General features: G+C 40.6%; 1 protein-coding gene and 1 long non-coding RNA gene across 2 annotated transcripts in view; one reads left to right on the forward strand and one right to left on the reverse strand.

Annotated features, from left to right (window-relative positions):
• Positions 1–205: 205 nt before the first annotated feature.
• Positions 206–3,444, reverse strand: LOC126416285 (uncharacterized). Its single transcript, XR_007575429.1, has 3 exons — positions 3,360–3,444; positions 2,394–2,527; positions 206–2,076 (listed from the first exon to the last, which is right to left on the reverse strand). It is a non-coding gene; the product is annotated as an uncharacterized LOC126416285 (long non-coding RNA).
• Positions 3,445–4,231: 787 nt separating this feature from the next.
• Positions 4,232–24,018, forward strand: part of LOC126416756 (glucose-6-phosphate isomerase) — a 97,125-nt gene continuing 77,338 nt past the window's right edge. Inside the window, exons 1-2 of the mRNA XM_050084597.1 lie at positions 4,232–4,439; positions 4,538–4,631. Coding sequence (XP_049940554.1) covers positions 4,309–4,439; positions 4,538–4,631 — 225 coding nt within the window. The 5' untranslated portion in view covers positions 4,232–4,308. The remainder of the gene's footprint in view (positions 4,440–4,537; positions 4,632–24,018) is intronic.

Below are 24,018 nucleotides of genomic sequence, written 5' to 3' on the forward strand. Positions count from 1 at the left end.
TGCAAAATCACAAGGATTATTAAACACTTTTGCTATTACTAATTACAAGCAATGTAATCGACACTATTGCTAATATTTCCTGTAATGAAAGCAACTCAACGGGGGATGTTTCATATTTGCAAGAACGACCTCACTTAAGTAATTAAGTTCATCTAAACACTTAGAAACTTATCTCTCGTCTGATGGAGAGAGTCTTAATATGCAGTGACAGTTTCTCCAGATTTGTTGACGATGATATTTTGAATTATGGCTATACCGAGTGACTGAAACGTAGTTCAGGAACCTGTGAACATAAGAATATGTTAGAATCCATTTTCTACACACGAACTATTACGGTACTGTATGGCTACTTACGTATTAATTACACTATTAATATTTTCACAATTGTTTCTTTAACACAAAATTAAAGCCAATGGACGAACAGATGTAAAACATACTTACTAATGACAGTTTTCCTGAGATGCAATTTTCTGTCGACAAATGTAACTTTTTCATATGGTGATAAATCGCAGAAATCACAGAAGTCGCAGAAATACCAGTGGTAGAGTAGATTCATTAACTGCGATTCTAAACTGCGACAAATCACAGTTAAGAGTAACAGATAATGGAGAGTAGCATTCACAGAAATCACAGATGTCGGAAAATCGCAGTTTGGCCCATCACTAGATCTCTCTCTAAAGCTGCATACACACTGAGCCTTAAACATGTTTTCAAAATATGTTTCCGGCTGCTTGATGTGGACACCTTTTGGAAACATGTTTCAAAACACAGAAACATCTATCCGTAGCAGCGTCGGTACAGATAAAAGGAAACAATGCTTCGGGCTAGCCACCACTTGTCACTGCTGCACGGCACTAGCGTGCGTGTGTGTCATCTACTGTTAAGTGGTGTTGTGTTTACTATAGTGTCGTTTTCGCTTAATTTTTCTAAAACAATGGAGTGGTCAAGGCAGCAAATTGTTGATTACTTGACATGTACCATGGGGAGGATTGCTTATGGAACGTCTGGAGCAAGGAATATAAAAACAAGTGTTAAAAAACATGATGCACTTACAAAAATTGAGTTGCTTTTGGCACGGACAAGGAAAGTGTAGAGAAAAATACGATCGCTCGTGGTTGCTTACAGGCGTGAGAAAAGAAAAATAATTTTCTGTCAACCATCTGGTAGTGGTGCAGACACTGCATATGACTCCAACAGGTTCGGCTATCGGCCGCTGCAGTTCTTGGACGATGTTCATGAACCGAAGGAGACAACAGGTACTGTGGAAAATGATGTATAGTACACAGTCACATTCACCCATAGTTATTTTGCCACGGTACACTTCTTTGTGGGCTTAAAAAATAGTTAGCAAACTTGTCTCGAATTTGGTTATGTGTGAAAGCAGCTTTCCTTGGTATATTCTGTGCTGCAATGAAAATTGATGCAGTGTCATCTCATCTCCATGTGTCTGGAATCATCTCACCTATTTGTAAACTGTAGGAATCGAAGCTTTCTTGTGGGGTGTACTAGTGCCTCAGCATTTCACCTTAAAAAACTGTTGGGACATACAGCTGTTAAGTGTGACAGTTTTGCCTTCTGCGGTTGTAGCAACATAGGTTTCCTAAACACACAAAAAACTGAAGCCATAACGCCGAAAGTGTTCTCAACAACCATTCTGGCCCTAGAAAATCTGTTGTTAAAAACTCTCTCTTTTGAACCTTTAACATGTTTTCCTGTAAGGGAAAAGCATCGTCTGCCACAAAAACATATGGTTCCACCTGGTAAGCCATCAACTTGGAGCAAGTTTAGTTTCTTTTTGTTAATTAACTCACTTATGCTTGCGTTTTGGAACACGTCACCATCTGATATTCTGGGTTAGCAGCCGATATCTGCGTACAAAAAGTTACAGCTGGCATCGACAACAGCAAGCAGCACAATGCTGAATGAACCTTTATAATTATAATATTCACTTCCACTACCAACAGGACACTGTAGCACTAAATGTTTCCCGTCAATTGCTCCGACACAGTGGGGGAACTGACGAATCTGTGAGAACAAACATACCGTTTCACGCCAGTCGTTTTCAGTCGCTGGTATCTGAAAGAAAGAAATTTGATTTCAGGGTTTCGTACATTCGCTAGAGGGAATAAATGAAGATGAAGAGGTTGTGGCTGGACCTTCCAGTCCTCCACCACGAATAATTATAAGGGTGGGCGAGAAAAAAGTCATGCAGCAACCCTACAAGACTGCGTCTCAGTTATTAAGTAAAGTGCTGCAAAAACAAGAAGATAACAAGAACGATGAATGTAGTACATATAGGCAGTATGTGGCATCAGTGTTACGGAAAAAGCCACAGTTACAAAGATAAAAAACAATGCCTTTGCTTAATGAAGTGTTAACGAAACAGCATGTACCATATTTGGGAAGTCAGCAGTCGACAATGGGTATGAATGTGGCAGGGCCATCATCATCAATTAGTAACTCCCCTGTTACATTTACGATTTATGTAGACAGTGATAACACAACTGAAGAAGTTGTGTATGGAGATCTGTAATGTAATTGACAAATAATAATATTTATTTATTTATTTATTTATTATCATCCCAATGATCACATTTGTGATATAGGATTTGTCAGGGTACATTTTAACAACTATATAATATCTTTACAAAATTGTTATCTGTGCTGAATTCATATGAATCTATCTTATGGTTAATACAATATACAACTAATAAGTGTTTTTATAATATAATTTCTTATGTGCTTAACAGACATATTCACTGATGTAATTTCATTTGTCACATTAACTTAAACATATATTCTTATACAGTTGTGCAGAGATATTCACTTATGCTGTAATAACATTTGTCAAGCATGTGGTTCTTTAAAACAGTTTTAAATTTATCCTCATTTTCCAGCTGTTTGATATGATTTGGTAGTGCATTAAAAAGTTTGATGCCTTGATTATATACATGTTTCTGACTTCGGGTCCTTGTTACAGCTTGTATGTGGAGATCTTCACATTGCCGTGTATCGTAATTATGGTTGTTTGTGTTGGTTTTCATTTTCTCCTGATTTCTTTTGATCACCAACAGACATTTCAAAATGTATAATGATGGAACTGTTAAAATTTTCAATGCTTTAATAAGGGGCCTACAATGAGCTTGAGGTGGGCTCTGGGTCATTATCCGAATAGCACGTTTTTGTAATTTGAAAATCTCATTTAGATGACAATTTGTTTTTCCCCAGAACACTACCCCATAGGATGCGATGGACTGAAAATAGCCAAAATATACTAATCTGGTACATTCATTACTACAAGCTCTTGAAACTATTCTAAGTACAAAACATGCTGAATTTAGTTTTAGTGCTATGCTCACCACATGGTCCATCCAGTTAATCTTCTCATCAATGTGCATACCCAGGAATTTTTAACACTGTACTCTTTCAAGTTGTTTGCACTCCGCTGCAGAGTGAAAATCTCAATCCGGAAACATCCCCTAGGCTGTGTCTAAGCCATGTCTCCGCAATATCGTTTCTTTCAGGAGTGCTAGTTCTGCAAGGTTCGCAGGAGAGCTTCTGTAAAGTTTGGAAGGTAGGAGACGAGGTACTAACGGAAGTAAAGCTGTGAGTACCCGCCGTGAGTCGTGATTCGGTAGCTCAGATGGTAGAGCACTTGCCTGCGAAAGGGAAAGGTCCGGATTTCGAGTCTCGGTCGGGCACACAGTTTTAATCTGCCAGGAAGTTTCATATCAGCGCACACTCCGCTGCAGAGTGAAAATCTCAGTCTGGAAACATCCCCTAGGCTGTGGCTAAGCCATGTCTCCGCAATATCCTTTCTTTCAGGAGTGCTAGTTCTGCAAGGTTCGCAGGAGAGCTTCTGTAAAGTTTGGAAGGTAGGAGACGAGGTACTGGCAGAAGTAAAGCTGTGAGTACCGGGCGTGAGTCGTGCTTCGGTAGCTCAGATGGTAGAGCACTTGCCCGCGAAAGGCAAAGGTCCCGATTTCGAGTCTCGGTCGGGCACACAGTTTTAATCTGCCAGGAAGTTTCATAACGAGAAATGTTTGCCGCCAGTGTAGACGGAAACAGAGACCACAAAAAAAGTCGGAAGCATTTGCGAAACATCGCCGAAAACACTGTTTCTAACAGAACATGTTTCCAGCGACACTGTGTAGCGGCTTAAAATTTAAGGTGACCAACGATATTGCACGTTAGCAGAATTTTGCTTCTATGTGACTTATTTTGATAGTCGACCGAGAGTCGACAGAAGAATCGAGTTCATTGACATTGGCGGTTCAGCAAATTGCAAGCTGTGGTGGGCGTGTGAATATGGAACGAAGAGGCGATTTAACGGCAGAGCCCGCTTGGGCAAAACTCAACGAATGTTTCAGTAAATATGGGGACACATTAGATATCAAAAAAATGATGAATGAAAATCCAAATCGCTTCGAAGAATTCAGGTATAATTCGTTCATCTCACCTTCAAATGACCTTTGTTTACATTTCGAGTTCTGTTGTTTTAAAAGTAATAAAGATTCGTCTGTCCGTAATTTCGCAGCCTAAAGATCCAGACGCCAGACCATGGGGCTATATTAATCGACTATTCGAAAAATCGCATCAATTCCGAGATAATGGGAACGCTCTTGGAACTGGTATGTTTACGTCGTCGTGTTTACATTTTACCATAATAACAGTCGTAACGGAAACGTCGGGATTCTACTTAGTTAGATTTCCAGGTAGCGTGCTCTTCACATTAAAACAATAAAATTTTGTGTGTCCATTTGCCAGGTCCAGTAATACCCATACCATATGTTCTGCATGGAATGTGTTGTTTACGGATCACTTTTAAAAACAATACTAATAGCTCTGAGCTTTAATAGCCAATCCCTTAAACGCATGTATATGAGGAGCTCGTTTGCGCCTGTCAAAAAGTTAAGACTGGCATTCTCTTTGCAAACATCCAGCACAATACAAATTTTAACATTGTTTTGCTCCAAGGACAGTTTGTTGTTTTTACCAGTCCATTGACAAAGAATGTAATATAGCACCAAATGCACGTTACAGTCTTCAAGGAAATTATGTTACCAGAAAGTTTGTTATTGAAGTCTTTCATAAGTAATGGTGACTTCCTTCTAAAGCAACAGTTCAAGGAAACTGACCTTTTCTTTTAAAGTTTTATCATACTAGAATACAACGTAACTGTTTGTTGAACTTATCTTAATACTTACACTGTTTTGTCCTGAATCAGTAGAAGGCAGAAGTCTGTCACTGTAGCTTTGTGTATGGTCACTGACAAGCTTACACTCAAATAGCAATATTACTGTGTACAATCTTAGACTATTGTAGCCATGTGTCATCAAAAAGAAAATCAGTTCAAAATACTTATTCACATTGACTGCATTACTGCAACAGAAGATGTGCAGAAGGCAGATTTTTCTTCACACACAGGTTATTTGATATTATTAGTAATATATACTCATCAGCCAGTACTAAGAAATTCATCGATTGAGAAGAAGTAAATGGCCATCAATAAATCCTTTAGGCTCCACTTAAACTATTTATTTATTCATCTATTTTTTTTTATTCATTCATTCGTCCATCCACAGTCCGTTCAGTACATCAGTATTTGACATATGAGGCACATTACAGAAATAATAAAAACATATATAAAACATAAACACAGTAGGCTAGGATAGGACAGAAACTTTATTAGTAGCTGAACACTATTGCTGCAGGCAAGTTGTTGAAAATAGGTGTTTCTGAATAATGGTTACCTTTTTGCCTCAAAGTGACTGATTTTTGTGAAGACTATTCTTATTTCTAGTACTGATTTCTGAAACTAATCTGTTGGTTTGCAAAAGAGATATAAATTTTTTTATCGGTTTCATTAAAAAATAAATATACCAGGAAGTAGTAGTCATATTCCCAGTTTCCTGAATGTGCCTCTGGGGATGTTCTTGCATTCAAAACATGTGTAATATGTATTACACACTTTTGGTCCCTGAAAACTTCAACATGGCTTCATAAGTTACCCCAATAAACTCTCCCATATAGTGTTATGGAATGAAAGTAAAAGTAGTACATGCTAGCTTTTTTATTTTTATAGCACATGTCTGACAATGTTCCCCAGGAGCTAAGTGTATTTCCAGACCACAGAAGTCCCTCTCTCTCTCTCTCTCTCTCTCTCTCTCTCTCTCTCTCTCTCTCTCTGAACAAAGAGGCAATGGAAATAAAGTATGTGGTCAACGGGGCCAACAGTTTTCAAGTGAGCCTGTTTGGGATTTGGTTTTAGCAGTAATACATCAGGAACGCATATATGGAGGCAGGGGGCGAGTTAGAGAGCCAATACTGGGGCTCCATTTCCAGAACCTGTACACCCCACCAGTGCCCCCTCTCGAGCAACTATCACGACTTCTGTTACACTGGCAAGTAATTGGTTCATCTGTTGGGCCCTCAGCAGAGGAGTCTGCAGTTCAGTGGCTGTAAAGGAACCAATTGCTCAAGTACCTAGCCTTTGGCTGAAGGTGACAAGTGGGGAAACTCTTCAATATGTTGCAACAACACAGTACCGTAACTCAGCTGATAACACAAGAAGGTTTCATAAAAAAAAAAAAAAAAAAAAAGCAAGATGGGTCTGTTCCTGTGCCCATAATGGCTCTTTATTTATAAGATGCTGGATTTATGTGCAAACAGTGTTAGAAGGTTAACAAATACTGTTTATCAGACAGTTATGGCAGAATCGCAAGAATCATAAATGAGGTATTATTTGGTGGGGAAAAAATTCTGTCCATTTTCATGAGTTAGTTTCATGTTCCACCGATCATTTTGCATGAGAATCTTAAAGATTTGGAGCAATTCATTTTACATTCCCATCTGAAATTGATTTGTAAATATGGCTGCATACTGAACATTTATAAGGCTTCAAACAATAAGTCAACACATACAGTACTTGCAGAGTCATGTTTCCTACAGTAACAGTTACAGCATTGTCACATGTTTTTGCTTATTCCCCACTGAAGAGCAGATGTGGAATTTCTATAAAATGGTTTTTTACACACAGTGGAATGGAACAGTGTACACACTTCTCATGGACAATATGTCGATCTACCACTGCACTGCAGAAGTAGAATATCAAAAGCTACCCTATTCACATCTTTGTTGCAAGTCATTCCAATTTGGTGTATTCTAAGTAGAATATCAAAAGCTACCCTATTCACATCTTTGTTGCAAGTCCATTTGTGAAATATCTGTACAACAGGCACTTCTATTTTGAGAAATAAGACTCTGCATGTACTGATAACGTTAACACATATTGTTTCCAGCAAATGTTTAGCTTTTTATAAATAACAACTTATGAATGACTCACAAATCTGACAGTAATTCTCTGAGTTACATGGTATTCACCCTTCAGCAATGAGTGATTCTGTTGCCACACATCTCCATATTTTAAAATAATTTTTGTTCATTTTCAGGTGTTTGAGGTGGGTACTTTCTTTGTTAGCAGGATTCCTCGAGAAATCTTCTCTACTGTTTGGATCAGATAGCAGTCAGTTGCTTGACTTTATCCATAAATATGCCCCTTTTTCATTATATTACATTTGTGCTGTTCCATGGATGCTGCAGAGTTTGGATCTCTGGGATGGTGGGACAAGGTCAAAGAAGTAAATTTCCTTAAGTGCAACACAATTCAGGGACTTCAAATTACAAAATGCTATTCTATTATTGTGGTAAAGTTAATCATTAAGTAACCAAAAAATTTAATTTTAAGATTTCCTGAGAAGATACACATCAGTGGGATAAGTGTTGCAAGAATTTAGCCTCGCACTCCACATTACTTACATGATATTTAATATGCTATGCCAGTTTTAGTTTAGTTATTTTCAAGTTCCATGGGTGATAATTGTAACTCCTCGCTCTAACTGGAAATGAGTGAGTTTTACAGTTATAATACATGTCCTCAGTAAAACAATATTGAAAAATGCTAACAATGTACAAAGTTGTCTGCATACATGCTCTACAAACCACTGTGAGTTGCATGGCAGAGTGTACTTAACATTGTACCACATGTTAGACTTTCTTACAGTCCAATCACTTACGGACTGCTTAAATGCCTCTGTGCATATTTTACTTGGCCTGACCCTGTCTTTGCAGTTCCAATCGGAGTGATAGATAGGGATTGATGGATAATTGTAAATTCTTCGCACAATATTGATTCCTGGAACCTTGTAAGTAGGCTTTTGTGGGATAGCTGGTATCTTAATTCTGTCATGAATGAAGCATACCTGTGTCCATTTTTCCCACTCTGCTTTGTAAGTGTATGGTCTCTCCTGTTAGTCCTGTTTGATATGGGTCCCACACAGTCAAGCAGTATTCTACAATGGGACACACAAATGATTTGTACGCATCTCTTGTGTATAATGGATTTTTCCTGTATCCTGCCAGTGAACTGAACTGAACTGAACTCTGTCACCTCTCTTACCAATGACTGTGCCTTTGTGGTCATTCTATTTCATATCCCGAGAAATTATTACTCCCATGTATTAGTAAAAGTTGATTGATTTTTGATTGTAAATCATCGATGATGTATTCATAGCGTAATATGTTTTTACATTCTGTGAAGTTGATCATTTAAAATTTATGAACATTTAAAACAAGCCAATATTTGCACCACTTTGAAATCTTATCGTGATCTGACTGAATATTTATGCAGGTTTTTCAGACAATACTTCATTATAGATAACTGCATCACATGCAAAAAGTCTGTGGTTATTATTAATATTGTCTGCAAGGTGTTTAATGTGCAACATGAACAACAAGGGTTCTAAAACACTTGCCTGGTGCATGCATGAAGTAACTTATACATCTGTCAATGTCTCTCCATCCCAGAAACATGCTGTGTCTTCCCCACCAAGAAGTCCTCAAAACAATCAAAAATTCCCTTTGATACCCCATACGGTATAGTGTGGTTAAAATGGGACCTAATACAGCCAGAAATTGTGTGCAAAATCTGACAGGTATCCTACTATATCCTCGAGACATGTGTAATTTTAGCAGCTTCAGCTGTTGCTCAATGCCCCCACTGACACTATTATCTACATCACTTGTCTTTTCAGTAGAAAAGTAAATGGGAGCAGTACAGCTGTCTCTTCTGTAGTGGAGGACCATTTGGAAATGAGTTCCATATTTCTGATTTTGCTTTGTTAGCCCTCAGTTTCAGGTCCTGTGACATCGTTGAGCATCTTTGGTGCCATGGACAGCCTTTATACATGACCAGAATTTCTTTTGCTTTTGAAAGAATTTTCACAATAAGACTCTGCTATTGTAGTCATTGAAGGCTTCATTTATTCCCATCTTGACTGACATAGGTGTTTCACTCAACATTTCTATATGGCCACATGGTTTTTCATCTGTTTATGCAATAGGTGTTGTTTCTTTATAAAGTTTGTTTACAGTGACTTAGTACCTAGGAGGATCCCTCCCAGAGCTGTTCTACTAGATAAATGGGTCACAGTTCTTCTACATAATACTGCTCAGAGGTAAATGTAAAAGTTCCTCTTTAAGATGTCACAACTGCCTCTTTAACTTGCAGAATATGTAAATCTTCCTGCTTGTTTTAGCTGCCCTTTGTATTTTAGTACAGTGCTCCATATTTTCATTGAATGTTCTTTGAGTGCTAAACTAAGGGCATTAAATGGTTCATTTGAGCTATTCACAACGTTACTCAGTTCGTTGTGCCTAGTAGGCACAATATTTTAGCGATCAGATGTGTTGCCTTTATCAGGCACATTCATGTACTGATTTTGTGCAGGCACGTGGTTGACTTGTATAGCACCCCCTCCCCCTTCTCCTGCCAGCTGCTTCGTATGCAGTTTCTGAATGGAGGCACATACTGTCATCTGAAAAGGTTATAGTGTTGATGGCTGTAGCCAGGACCACCAGGCCCTTTTCGCCAGTTCATTGTGTCTGCCATGTGATTACTCTGTAATTATACCGAGCGCTTGTTCCCAAGCTGTGCTGAGACTATAACTGAAGCCGCTATTTGGAGGATTGCCTTTGGTGCATATTTTCTTGGCTTCTCTAATGACAGTGTCTCAATGTTTTGACATTTGTACTAAGATCCTGCTGCGTTTGTATTTCATTGCGCAAGTCCAGTGCTCTGTGACTGCTGACTACAACTGCTACATTAGTTGAGTATGTTGTTGGTCTTCTTAACAGTTTTAAATGGTACCCACTGTTTGTAGTATATACGAGGTTTGTCTGGAAAATACGTATAAAAGTTGAATAATGTCTTTATGTTACTAGTTGCAGTCACCGCCAGGTGGGACTACTGCTGTAATCAATCCTATCAATGCTCAGTTCGAGTCGGAGCACTCTGCGTAAAGGTGGGAGTGTGCGGCAACTTGTTCACAGTTACCCTTTTTCACCTGCTGTCGGCATGGAGCTCTCTCTGATTGAGGAACAGCGTGTCAACATCAAGTTTCTTGCAAAGCTAAGCAAGAATGGCCATGAGATTTTCGAGTGTTTGAAACAGGTTTGCAGAGACAATTCTCTGAAGGAACCAACTGTGAACAAGTGGTTAAAAAGATTCCGGGATAGCCGAGAAGAAGTGAACGATGACCCTTGCCCAGGACGCCCGTCGACATCGAGTTCCGATGCAAATGTTGAATGAATTCAGGCTTGTGTTCTTAAAGACCGTAGATTGACAGTCAGAATGACTGATGACGAGCTGTCAATCCCCAAAACAATCGTTCACGAAATCCTGACACAAAAACTTGAAATGAAGAAATTGTGTGCGAAAATCGTACCGAAGCTCTTGACGCCAGAACAGAAAGCAAAGAGGGTTGAGTGCTGTGAGGATTGGTTGGAAGCAGAGGAACGAGGGGACTTTCTCAACCGAGTCATCACTGGAGACGAGTCTTGGTTTTACGAATTCGATGTGGAGCTCAAATCTCAAAGCAAGGAATGAAAACTAGCAGGAGAACCGAGAAAAAAAAAGTCGTGAAAATCAAGGTCCAATGTGAAGACAATGTTGATTGTTTTCTTTGATTCTAGGGGCATTGTTCACAAGGAATTTGTCCCTTCTGGCCAGAGAGTGAACGGAAATTTTTATGTTGAAGTTCTGACACATCTCAGAGCTCGTGTGGCCCGAGTTCGACCGTAGTTGGCAAAAGGGGGCAGGTGGAGCCTTCATCATGACAATGCACCCGCTCACACGTCGCTCGTTGTGCGCAAGTTTTGGCCCGAAGATCAATCACCGTGACAGACCACCCGGCTTATTCACCCGATTTAGCCCCATGTGACTTCTTCATGTTCCCGAAATGCAAAATGGTGCTTCGGGGGCGGCACTTTGGAGATGTGGAAGCCATCAAGGCGGAAACGACATGGCAACTGAACATCACCACAACTGAAGACTTTCACCAATGTTATCAACAGTGGAAACGGCATTGGCAGAAGTGTATCGCGTCTCAGGGTGAGTATTTTGAAGGTGACCATATTGTAATACCTGAATAATTGTAAAATAAAGTTATTATTCAACTTTTATAGTTATTTTCCGGACAAACCTCGTATGTCTTGCCACATTGACACAGAATCTGGTATACTCCAGATTTGTTGGGTTAAGCTCGATGTCGCCTTCCCTGGCAGCAAACTGGTGTACAGCATAAAATGCTTTGGCTGCCTCTTTCTGGTTTCGTCCTCCACAGATTGTACTGTAGTGATGAGGCAAGGGAGTGCATCTAATCTGCCCATTCCGAGTAACCATTTTTCTGGAATACTGTTCTCAGGTGTTCAACTTTCTGATGGAGACATTCTACATTATAGATAGTGTGTACTCTTTCTACTGGCTTTTTGAGCACTTTACTCCTCTGTGCCTGGAGGTGGCAGGTGTCTGCACGCAGGTACAGTTTGGAATGTGTTTTTTTCCAGTGATGCTGGATGCCATCTCTTGACCGTGATATCCAGGAATGATATTCTTTCCTCTTCCTTCGTCTGCGTAGTGTATCTGATGTTGCTTGGTATGGAATTTAGATGTGTGAGCAAGTTGTGGCGTTTCCCTTCCATGGGCCCAAATTATGAACATGTGGTCTACATAATGAAAAGAAGCAGTTAGTTTCCTTCTCGGTGCGACTTCAGGGTTTCCACCTCGAAGTGTTCCATATGCATATTAGCAACCACAGGCGAGAGTGGGCTGTTCATTGTGATTCCTTCTGTCTGTCTGTAGTATTTTATCAGTGGTTTGGTTGGATATATGCCCTCTACTTTAAGAAATGATTCAACATGTGTAGCATGCATTTTAAAATTTGGCAAGAAATTGTAAATCCTCCTCCAAATAGTTAGGGAGCAGATTTTGATGATTGAGTGGCTGTTTTCTCCCCAACGTTTTTTATGTTGGTGATCAGTCAGCCATGTGTCTCTTTGTGAAGTTTCAGTGCTTTTATCCCTATAATCTTCATTTCAGGAAGTAATATTTTTGTAGATGTTAAGAACACCATAACTTTATTTACATGCGAGGCCGTGTGCTTGTGCGTGTGAAATATCATGCAAACAGTTATTCATATTTTTATTCTGTGTTGTAATATATCCATTATACGTAAGTCTAATTATTTAAAACGTAACCTTTTATGCATTCCAGGTTCATTTGTTCAATATACTTTTAACCTCGGACAATATTAAATGGACAAGTGTTAGCAATGGTGGGAGTCTCCAGGCTCTGTGGGTAATTCCATTAGGTGGCACCCCTTCACACCCTCACAAAAATTGACATTATCACATATTGTTGAAAAACTACTTATTTGTTTTCATGGCACTCACCACAGTAACATTGTTGGTAAGGAAAGACGTCTTTGGGCATTACAAAAAATACACATATTAGTATTCAGCAAGGGTGTTGATAAGCAAGCCATTGAGCACTGTAAAATCATCATTATCAGTAGCTGGTTTCCTGTTTCTTCTTTTAACTGTTGCCAATATAGATTAAATTTTATCGGAATTTTTGATTTCAGAAAATATAATAGGATTTTTAATAATGTTCATTAAAACAGCACAGTATTTCTTGTAATGTGGGAATGTGAAGTCAGCCCTCCTTTTTTTTCCGAATCATTTCCAGGGTTGCCACAGGTTCTGGAAATCAGGGAATATAAGGGAATTTCAAACATTTCAGGGAAATATCGGGGGGGGGGGGGGGGGGACACTGCAAAAATCTCGCTTTTGTCTCAGTAGATGGAATGGTTTGTTTACTGAGGTGTCATGCATTGTCGCTGGCTGTGTGCAGCGGAGTATGTGTGTGACTTTCCTACTCTCATTCCTAATACTTCTCCCCTTCCTACAACTCCCCTCAACTTGCAGTCAGTGCTGCCACCACTTCTTGCTGCTAACCTAGCAGCTGCCGACTAGAGGCAGGCAGTTATGAGGAGTGGTTTGTTTGGATCTGATTCAGAGACTGTAGGAGCTGCGGCCGGAGATGGTGGTCGTGTGTCCATGCATTGTATCTGAGTGACTGCGTAAACGTGTGTGCGCTCTCATTTTCTGACAAAAGCTTTGGCTAAACATTTAGTTGTGAGAGTATGATCGTCTTTTATGTGGGCCTGTCTGCGGCACAGCAATTATCTTTACAGTAAGTTGCTATCTGTCCTCATTATTATCGATGCTCAGAGTATTTGAACTAGTTATCTATGGCATGGATTGACCACCGTTGTCTCCTTTGATCAACATGAGCTCATATGGGTCATGAGTAGCTAGCCACATGAGTGGATTTCTGCGACAGGCCAAAACCAGTTTCTGCAGGTGTCTGTAATGGATCAGGCCTGCCAGTCTGAAGCCATTCGGTTCCCACTGATGTGCAGGCCCTGTCTGTCGGATCTAGTCTCACCGATCTGCCCGCAGGCTGGATCTGTTTGCATGTGACATAATGCAGCGGATTTTCGTGGTTTATCCATGGACCCAGGACTGTGGTGCTCCTCAGCACTGTCTTACCACAAGCATGTTGTACAGTGTGCCGTTTTATAGACTTTTTATTTGTTCTAGTAGGTTTTGGACTTCAAAAGTAGTTCATATGTTAAAAAGTATGGACAATAACGAGGAGGAAATTGTCTCAGTCTCTGGTGGTTTGTACACATATATTTCTTGGAAAAAAAAAATCGTGCAATATCTGTTAAATAATAGTTATAACACATTGGGTAATAACTGACAATAACGAACATAGTAGAACCAACATTTTATTGGCGGTCACCTACAGTGTTAGTTTACACAACTCTTCCCCACCATATACACTGCTTTCAAGATGCCTACTTTTTTCTGAGGCTATTTCTAAAAATCAGTGAAGGTATTATAGATCTGTTTTGCAACTCCAAGGAAATGCGTACTTTCATCACCAAATGTGTTTCGTTTTATTGAAATAAAATAACATCAGTGGTCTTAATGAAACACACAAACTATTTAGCTTGCTATCTCCATCTAAACCATTATAAAAGATGTTGATGTTAGTACTTAAGATTTTTGCTCGTGTCAGGAAACTCCATCTGCTTGCAACTTTTTTTTAGATATTTCCTAGTTTGCACTGTTGTGTCTTGTACCATAGCTGCAAAGACAGATTGTCAACTTACGTCTTAAGTTACGCTTGAAATCTCAAAATTTGTCATGGAAAAACTCTAAAACTTGTCTGGAAATCAGAGAAATTTCACGGAATTTCACTTGGGGAACTTGTGGCAACCCTGATTTCATGTAGTTTTCATTTCTTTTCACATGGTAGTGTGACTCCTTTTCTAATCCAGAGCATTGATACACTTTACAACTGACACCTGTCAAATCCCTCCAGTCAACTTCCTGTTAGGCTGTCTTGAAAGTTTCTATTGTCTCTTCATTAATCACTCTTTTTTGCTGGATGCCATTTCACAGTAATCAGGAAAGTCATTTAATGTGGGTACATGTTGTGAGGGTACAGCCCAAAACAATTTAACACCAGAACCGTTAAAGACTGATGCAACTGAGCATATAATGTACCTGACAGCCGAAAGAGGCATTTTGGCTTAGCGAGGTTGGACCCAGTGGTGGCCGTGCGTGAGTCCCAGTATGTGCCACCATATGGTAGCATGTTTGAGTCACTGCAGTTCAGCAGATGACAGAATTAAGTACCTGTGTTTCTAGATGCCTTGGACAAACACTGCAGTATGAGAATACTATGACTGCAGGAGTGCAGCAGGTAAACAGTAGATCTGGCATGTGATCTGGAAAACACCGATGTGTTTTAGCTGTTGCCAAGGGGCATGGAAGGGGTACCCACCATGAGCTGAATGGCCAGAGTCACCACTAAATAGGCATAAATTGGGTAAAAACTGTTCAAAGACAGTTATAGAATAGTACCACCTTTAGAGATAGAAAAATTGTGTGTGTGTGTGTGTGTGTGTGTGTGTGTGTGTGTGTGTGTGTGTGTTTGTTTGTTTGTTTAGTTAAAGGTCTTTACAATTAAAATTAACTTTAAAAGTTAATATCATCCCCTTGCCTTGTGCAATTTCTGTAAACCTAGTCAAAGGATAGAGCTTATACAGCTCTATTAGGACAAATTAGTGTAAATGTTTTATAAACATTATATATTTTAAATTTCATGTTCGAATATGTATTCTGAGCACAGAATGCAGAGTTTCAGCAAAAGATTAATAATGTAATGAGTGTAATGGCAGCATATCATTTAGTCGCAGGTCTATGGGTATAAATTTAGTTTTATTTTTTCCTGGTGTATTAATGGCAAAATAGCATAAGGTATTGATTGCACTTAAAAAACTTTGATCATTAATGAACTCAGCAGAAAACTAGGAACAGCAGTGAAAAGCTGAGAAAATTTCCATTTAATCTGATATTGAGGTGAGTGTCGTAGCCCGGGCCACATGCTGCACACGAATGCCTGTGAGAGAGGTGATTGTGGCCGACGCTGAAGTGAAGAAATACTGCTGTCGTCCCAGAGTAAAGAGGATGCAACACAACTGCTGATAATCTCGTATGAAGCCTCACAACTGTGAGACGCAATGAAGGCTGTCGCTAGCAGAGATGCAGTGGTAACTCCAGAAGAATAGATGCAGCCTGCCTCAAACTGAAGTCCCAGTCCATGCGGCAAAATAATGTGTTAACACCAGTAGTTCTGGCCAGAGTTTTTGAGGTTCCTTTGGCTTAAGGTAAATACTAGAGCTGCCCTCAGATCCTCCAATGAACATCTCCCTTCCCTCACCACCTCCATCCCCCCCTCCCTTCCACCCACTCTGTCAATTGAGACTATATGGTGCCACAACACAACTACAATGCCCTGGCTGAAGAATGGTAAAGTTGAGCACTTTTTCCATTTTTACTTTTACAACCCTTTTGTTTCTGAGGTAGTTGTCAATCCATATCATTGTACAATTTGCGAAAGGCAACTGTTTCATTTTAATAAGTAATATATTGAAATCACTCATGAAAAAGGCCTTACTGAATTTCACCCATGGTAAAATGGTTGTTTCACATCTGTCCATTGCATGTTTTGTGTCATCAGTCATTATGATTAATGCAGTTGCTGTAATATGGTGTTTTCAGAAGGTTGATAGATATTTATTGTGGATATTAAGAGTTTGGAGGTAATCTGTCAGCTGTTCATAAACAGTATACGCCAAGGCGTTAGATACTGAAGATAATATGCTGACTGGCTAGCAGTCACCTAGTGATTTTGGATTTTCATTCTTGGGTATGCGTTGAATTAAACTCTGCATCCACACAGGAGGGTATGTACCACTAATTGGAGAAATATTGATGCTGTGTGTGAGAACTGGAATAATAGTGAAACTTCCTGGTAGATTAAATCTGTGTGCTGGACCGAGACTCGAACTCGGGACCTTTGCATTTTGCGGGCAAGTGGACGGGTCACGAGTCATGCTTGGGTAGCTCAGTTGGTAGAGCACAACAACATTTTTAGTCATACCTAAGCGTACTGCATCATTGCCTACTGCTGCAGAAAAAATTTCCATACTCTGTGTTTAGAAGCAAATTTTAGGAAAGACAGTTCTGTCAAGAAGATGCAGTCTTGTGGTTGATAATTTGATGATTGAGAATTGGCTGCTGTCGAGGAAAAATCATTTCTTTCTGCAGAAGCTTGAAAAACAGTACCAGATTGTGCCATTCCTGTGCCGAAGCTGTACAACATTTACCACGATGTTGCAGAAGTCGACATGCTGTGTACAGCAGAGCAGGATTGCCTAATTTTGACATTGTATATTTTGCTTTGCTATGTTTCACAGATTCCTGTGTATTTCATACAGTTCAAGAAGTGGATTTCACTTGAATCTTTTATTTTTTTATGCTGAATCATGTTTATTGATTATTTGGCATAGTTCTGAAGTCAACTGTGGCGCAAGAGCTCTCTGTACTTTGTCAGAATGTTTAAGAGCATGTGTGTCACACAATGCAGTAAGTTTGTGATTTAATTCACTGAATTTATCGTCCAGTGTCAGCCCACACGAGTCTCTCACAAGACTTCGTTTAATGTCGTTTTGTTAAGATATGTTTGTTACTGATTCCCGGCCCCCCTCCATGGATTTTATTTCCTACTCTGAATTTTTCTTTTGTTTCCTTTACTACTAGTTCGATATACAGATTGAATAACACCGAGGATAGGCTACAAGCCATCTCACTCCCTTCCCGACTACTGATTCCCTTTCATGCCCCTCGACTCTTATAATTGCCATCTGGTTTCTGTACAAATTGTAAATAGCCTTTCGCTCCCTGTATTTCACCCCTGCCACCTTCAGAATTTGAAAGAGAGTATTCCAGTCAACATTGTCAAAAGCTTTCTCTAAGTCTACAAATGCTAGAAACATAGGTTTGCCTTTCCTTAATCTACCTTCTAAGATAACTCGTAGGGTCAGTATTGCCTTTCGTGTTCCACCATTTCTATGGAATTCAAACTGATCTTCTCTGAGGTCGGCTTCTACCTGTTTTTCCATTTGTCTGTAAAGAATTCATGTTAGTATTTTGCAGCTGTGACTTATTAAACTGATAGTCCAGTAATTATCACACCTGTCAACAGCTGCTTTCTTTGGAATTGGAATTATTTTATTCTACTTGAAGTCTGAGGGTATTTCGCCTGTCATACATCTTGCTCATCATATTGTGGAGTTTTGTCAGGGATGGCTCTCCCAAGGCTATCAGTAGCTCTGATGGAATGTTGTCTACTCCCAGGGCCTTATTTCGACTTAATTCTTTCAGTGCTCTGTCAAATTCTTCACACAGTATCATATCTCCCATTTCATCTTCATCCACGTCCTCTTCCATTTCCATAATATTGCCATCAAGTACTCCGCCCTTGTATATACCCTCTATGCACTCTTTCCACCTTTCTGCTTTCCCTTCTTTGCGTAGAGCTGGCTCTTGATATTCATACAGGTGGTTCTCTTTTCTCCAAAGGTCTCTTTAATTTTCCTGTAGGCAGTATCTGTCATACCCCTAGTGATATATGCCTGTACACCCTTACATGTGTCCTCTAGCCATCCCTGCTTAGCCATTTTGCACTTCCTGCCAATCGCATTTGTAGATGTTTGTATTCCTTTTTGCCTGCTTCATTAATTGCATTTTTATATTTTCTCCTTTCATCAATTAAATTCAATCTCTCTTCTGTTACCCAAGGATTTCTACTAGCCCTCGTGTTTTTACCTACTTGATCCTCTGCTGCCATCACTATTTCACCTCTCAAAGCTACCCTCTCTTCTTCTACTATATGTCTTTTGCCTGTTCCTGTCAATCATTCCCTAATGCTCTCTCTGAAACTCGCTACAACCTCTGGTTCTTTCAGTTTATCCAGATCCCATCTCCTTAACTTTCCACCTTTTCACAGTTTCTTCTGTTTTAATCTACAGTTCATGACCAATAGATTGTGGTCAGAGTCCACATCTGGCCCTGGAAATGTACAGTTTAAAACCTGGTTCCCAAATTGCTGTCTTGCCATTATACATTGTACTTGTATTTAGCTACAAGGTGTGCAACTTGGCTTCCGCCGTTTGTCGATAGATGGCGACAACGGTAAGTAGTGGTCGAAAGAAACAGATCGGAGACGTCAGGCAGTTATCTTGAACCTCAGTGAACATAACCTCATTCAAACATTAGTTGATTTGTGTCTGCATCATAAAGTGTTTCTTGATTGAAATGTCAGTTTACGAGCCTAATTCTCGTTGTTTGCTGGAGGTGTTACTGTTTTGTTTCAGTATGAAGAAAACAGCGGCTGAGTCTCATTGAATGCTCTCAAGCACATATGGTAAGGATACTGTTAGTGAAAGAACATGTTGTGAGTGGTTTCAGTGCTTCAAGAATGGTGATTTTAACGTCATAGACTGGCATAGTGGTGGAAGACAGAATGTTTTCGAAGATACAGAATTGGAGACATTGCTGAGTGAAGACTCGTGTCAAACTCAAGAAGAATTGCCACTATTAGTGGGAGCGACACAGCAAGCTATTTTGAAATGTCTCAAGGCTATGGGCATGATTCAGAAAGAACGAACTTGGGTCCCGTGTGAGCTGAAACCAAGAGACGTTGACGGCATTTGTGTGTTTGTGAACAGTTGCTTCAGAGGCAAAAACGGAAGGGATTTCTGCATCCCATTGTGACCGGGGCAAAAAATGGGTTCATTACGATAATCCTAAACGCAAGAAATCATGGGGATATCCCGGCCATGCTTCCATGTCTATGGCCAAACTGAATATTCATGGCTCCAAGATCATGCTCTGCATTTGGTGGGACCAGCTTGGCGTTGTGTACTATGAGGTGTTGAAACCAAGTGAAACAATCGCAGGTGCTCGTTATCGAATGCAATTAATGCATTTGAGCAGAGCATTAAAAGACAGACAGCCCTAATACAGCGAGAGGCATGATAAAGTAATTTTACAGCACGACAACGCTCGACCCTAAGTTGCAAAAGTGGTCAAAACATACTTGGAAACGTTAAAATGGGAAGTCCTACCCCACCCTCCGTATTCTCCAGACATTGCTCCCTCTGACTTCACCTGTTTAGATCAATGGTGCGTGGCCTGGCTGACCAACACTACCGATCTCACAAAGAAGTTACAATTTGGATTGATTTTTTGGATCGCTTCAAAAGATGAACAATTTTTTCGACACAGGATTCATACACTGCCTGAAAGATAGGAGAAAGTTGTGGCCAGTGCTGGAAAATACTTTGAATGACACATGTGTAACCAATTTGTTTCATTAAAGCTTCAAATGTTGGGAAAAAATGGTGGAAGCAAAGTTGTACACCTTGTATAATCTATCTGAAACCTTCCAGTGTCTCCAGGCCTCTTCCACATGTTCAACCTTCTTTCATGATTTTCAAACCAAGTGTTAGCTGTGATTAAGTTACGCTCTGTGCAAAATTCTACCAGGCAGCTTCCTCTTTCATTCCGTATCCTCATTCCATATTCGCCCACAACTTTTCCTTCTCTTCCTTTTCCTGCTGTGGAATTCCAGTCCCCCACGACTATTAAATTTACATCTCCCATCACTATCTGAATAATTTCTTTTATTTCATCATATATTTCTTCAATCTCTTCGTTGTCTGTGGAGCTAGTTGGCATATAAACTTGTACTACTGTGGTAGGTGTGGTCTTTGTGTCTAACGTGGCTACAATAATGCGTTCACTATGCTGTTCATAGTAACTTACCTGCACTCCTATTTTTTTATTCATTACTAAACCTACTCCTGCATTACCCTTAAATGAGTTTGTATTTATAACCCTGTATTCTCCTGACCAGGAGTCTTGTTCCCCCTGCCACCGAACTTCACTAATTCCCACTATATCTAACTTTAATCTATCCATTTCCCTTTTTAAATTTTCTAACCTACCTACCCGATTAAGGGATCTGACATGCCATTCTCCAATCAGTAGAACGCCAGTTTTCTTTCTCCTGATAACGATGTCCTCCTGAGTAGTCCCCACGCGGAGATCCAAATGGGGGACTATTTTATCTCCTGAATACTTTACCCAAGTGGACCCCATCATCAATTAACCATACAGTAAAGCTTCATGCCCTTGGAAAAAATTACGGCTGTAGTTTCCCCTTGCTTTCAGCCGTTCGCAGTATCAGCACAGCAAGGCTGTTTTGGTTGATGTTACAAGGTCAGATTAGTCAATCATCCAGTCTGTTGCCCCTGCATCTACTGAAAAGGCTGCTGCCCCTCTTCAGGAACCACACATTTGTCGGGCCTCTCAACAGATACCCCTCCGTTGTGGTTGCACAGCTATCTGTATCACTGAGGCACGCAAGCCTCCTCACCAGCAGCAAGGTCCACGGTTCACAAGTAATGTAAAATACAAAAATTACAATTCAGAATGCAACTAAACTGCATAAGACACACTCCAACATCTTAAAACAGCAGAAATATCTCTACGAAAATCTTAGTATGCACCTGAAAGGCACTTATACAATCATTTCGAGCATTGTGAAAGCTGGATTGCAATAAAGAACTGAAGAAGCCATTGGAATGTGGGAGGGAAAAATATTACGCAATATTTCTGGATCAGTGAAAGATGCTGTCAGGTGAGAAGCGAATAACATACACATGTAAAGATATGATTTTGCTAAATGGGGAGAACCAGCGGGAAACAGTCCCTGAGCAAGTAAGGTCATACGGACAGACATATGGAAATGCGTTGCAAAGGAGATACAGCCACTTGAAGGTTGAGATGAAAGATATTTGACTGTGACCTCCTTATCACCACCTGGCACATGATCTGCCAGTATGTCTTATGCCAGGCTACCGTTTGGAATATTCTACATTAAGAACTACTGCCATCCGTACCACTTTCTGTATCATTTACAGCTCGTGCATGCCTTATTAGCTATGGGCTTACCTGTGCAACAACGGTGTTGTCGCTCTCCTGTCTATGGCTGAGAAAGTTTACTTGTATCCATTTGAATCTGGGAATGTCCCCATGAGGTGTATGTGGAATATGTTGGAAATGGCCCTTCGGAATGGGTGATTTACCGAAGGGTGGTTGGACGTGACATCCTGTCTTAGCCTGTTGGCATTGGATGCAGGCTCTCGTCTACACCGTGCAGTCATGTTTAATGTTAGCCCAAACGAAACGTTCTGTTATGAGTTTCAGTGTCGAGCATACACCGAGGTGAAACAAGTTGTGGAGGAGGTTGAAAAATGTCTTCCTGAACTTCTGTGGGATGACTGATCATTGCCATCATGGGGTGCATCGCACCAAACTACTTTGGTTGTGCCTGTGATGGTCCACTACTTGAGCTGGAGGCCCGTTGTGCGTCCAGCTAGCAGGTTTTGAAGCTCGGTGTAAGTTGCTTATGCCTCCCCTAGTTGTTCGAAGTCAAGGTGTGCTGATGTAGCAGCAAATAGTGAGAGGTAGTCAGCCACCATGTGTTCTGCTCCCCCTACACATTGGACATCCGTAGTATATTGTGAAATCAAGTCATTGAGGGGAGGTATTGACTTTCAGGTTTGTAGTAGCATCAGTCAGAGGTTGGTGGTCTGTGTAGATAGCGAGCGATTGGCTGTCGATTTCATCTCGGAAGTGCTGAACTGCCTCGTATATCGTAATATCATCAGAAGCTTGTGATTGAAGGTTGACTACATTTTATAGGAGTGGGAAAAACCGTAGGGGTTGGATTACACTGGAGACTTCCAGTTGTAGCACTACCCCATTCGCCCGGTCACTAGCATCTGCCATTATAACATTATAGGCATCCGGCGATGGGAGTGGTCTGAATGAGCTCGGTTTCGATCTTCTTGAAAGCTGCTTGCATATCAGAAGTCCAAGTGAGCTTATGTTTGTCTGATGTGTTCTTGCCGTGAAGTGACTCTGTGAATGGCAGAAGGGTTTCTGCTGCATGGGGGAGTGTTGTCAGTAAAAATTAATTACTCCTAAAAAAACGGCACAACTCTTGATAGTCCGTTGGGGTGTTAGGTTATGGATTTGGCCTATCTTTTCCAGGGTGGGGAGGATGCTCAAAATGTCGACGACGTGACCTATGAATGTAACACATTTTTGCTGGCATTAGCATTTTTCCTCAGTGACCGCAACACCATCTCTGCTAGTTTGTCGGATACTGCTTAGAGGTGTTTCTCATGACCTTGAGCTGTTTGTTAGGAGATAATTACATTGTCCAAGTAACAATAGCAAAAGAGCATGGTAAAAAACAAGCCATCAATGAACTGTTGCCAAGTCTGGGCTGCATTCTTCAGTCCGAAGGTCATAAAATGGAACTCAAATAGGCCAAATGGTGTACTTATAGCCTTTTCGGGATGTCCTCCGTGGCCACTGGAATCTGCGAATAAGCTCTTTTTATAGGCGATCACGCTAAAGAGGTTGTGTTAGCCAGTTCCGGGAGAGGTCCTGAATATTGGTCACGGAGTAACTATCAAAGACTGTGCACATTTTCAAATGTCTATAGTCCCTGTGACAGGCGCCATGTTTTATCTTTTTTCATTCTCATAGTAATCAATGAGCCCACACACTGTCTGATGATCTGATGGTGCCATCGCTTCAGTTCCTTGATCCTGGCTTTGGCCATCTTTAGTTTGTGAGGAACGAGATGGTGGGGCCAGTGTTGGACTAGTGGACCGGGGGTAGTATTAATTCTGTGTACGGTACCATCATGTACAATGTTAATCTTTTTATGCGGCTGATGTAGATTAGCATGTGAGGCACAGAATCTGCTCGCAGAGGCGATATTACTTTTTATACTCGGCCCACTCACGAGAGCAATATCATTGTTTTTGCACGGCCTGCCCACGGGAGTGTTGTCACCAGAAGTAAGAGGCGCTGGACTGATCTGTGGTTCTGAAGCCCTGGCAGCATCTCGGGCCTGCGGTTCTCATTGTTGCCGGTGCGAGGACAGTTGTTGCTATGTGGTGTGCAGTTGTGCCATGATCTCGGAGTAGCGCTTGTGGAGGTGTTCGTTAGCTGCTTGTGAGCTGGCATTGGTGTGGCAGAGGTCAGTGTTCGCAGTAATCATGGTTTTAAGCTCCTTGAACAACACCTGGCACTTTAGCGTGAGATCCAGTACTG

Source organism: Schistocerca serialis, chromosome 8 (assembly GCF_023864345.2).
Source record: "Schistocerca serialis cubense isolate TAMUIC-IGC-003099 chromosome 8, iqSchSeri2.2, whole genome shotgun sequence".
Lineage (NCBI taxonomy): Eukaryota > Metazoa > Arthropoda > Insecta > Orthoptera > Acrididae > Schistocerca > Schistocerca serialis.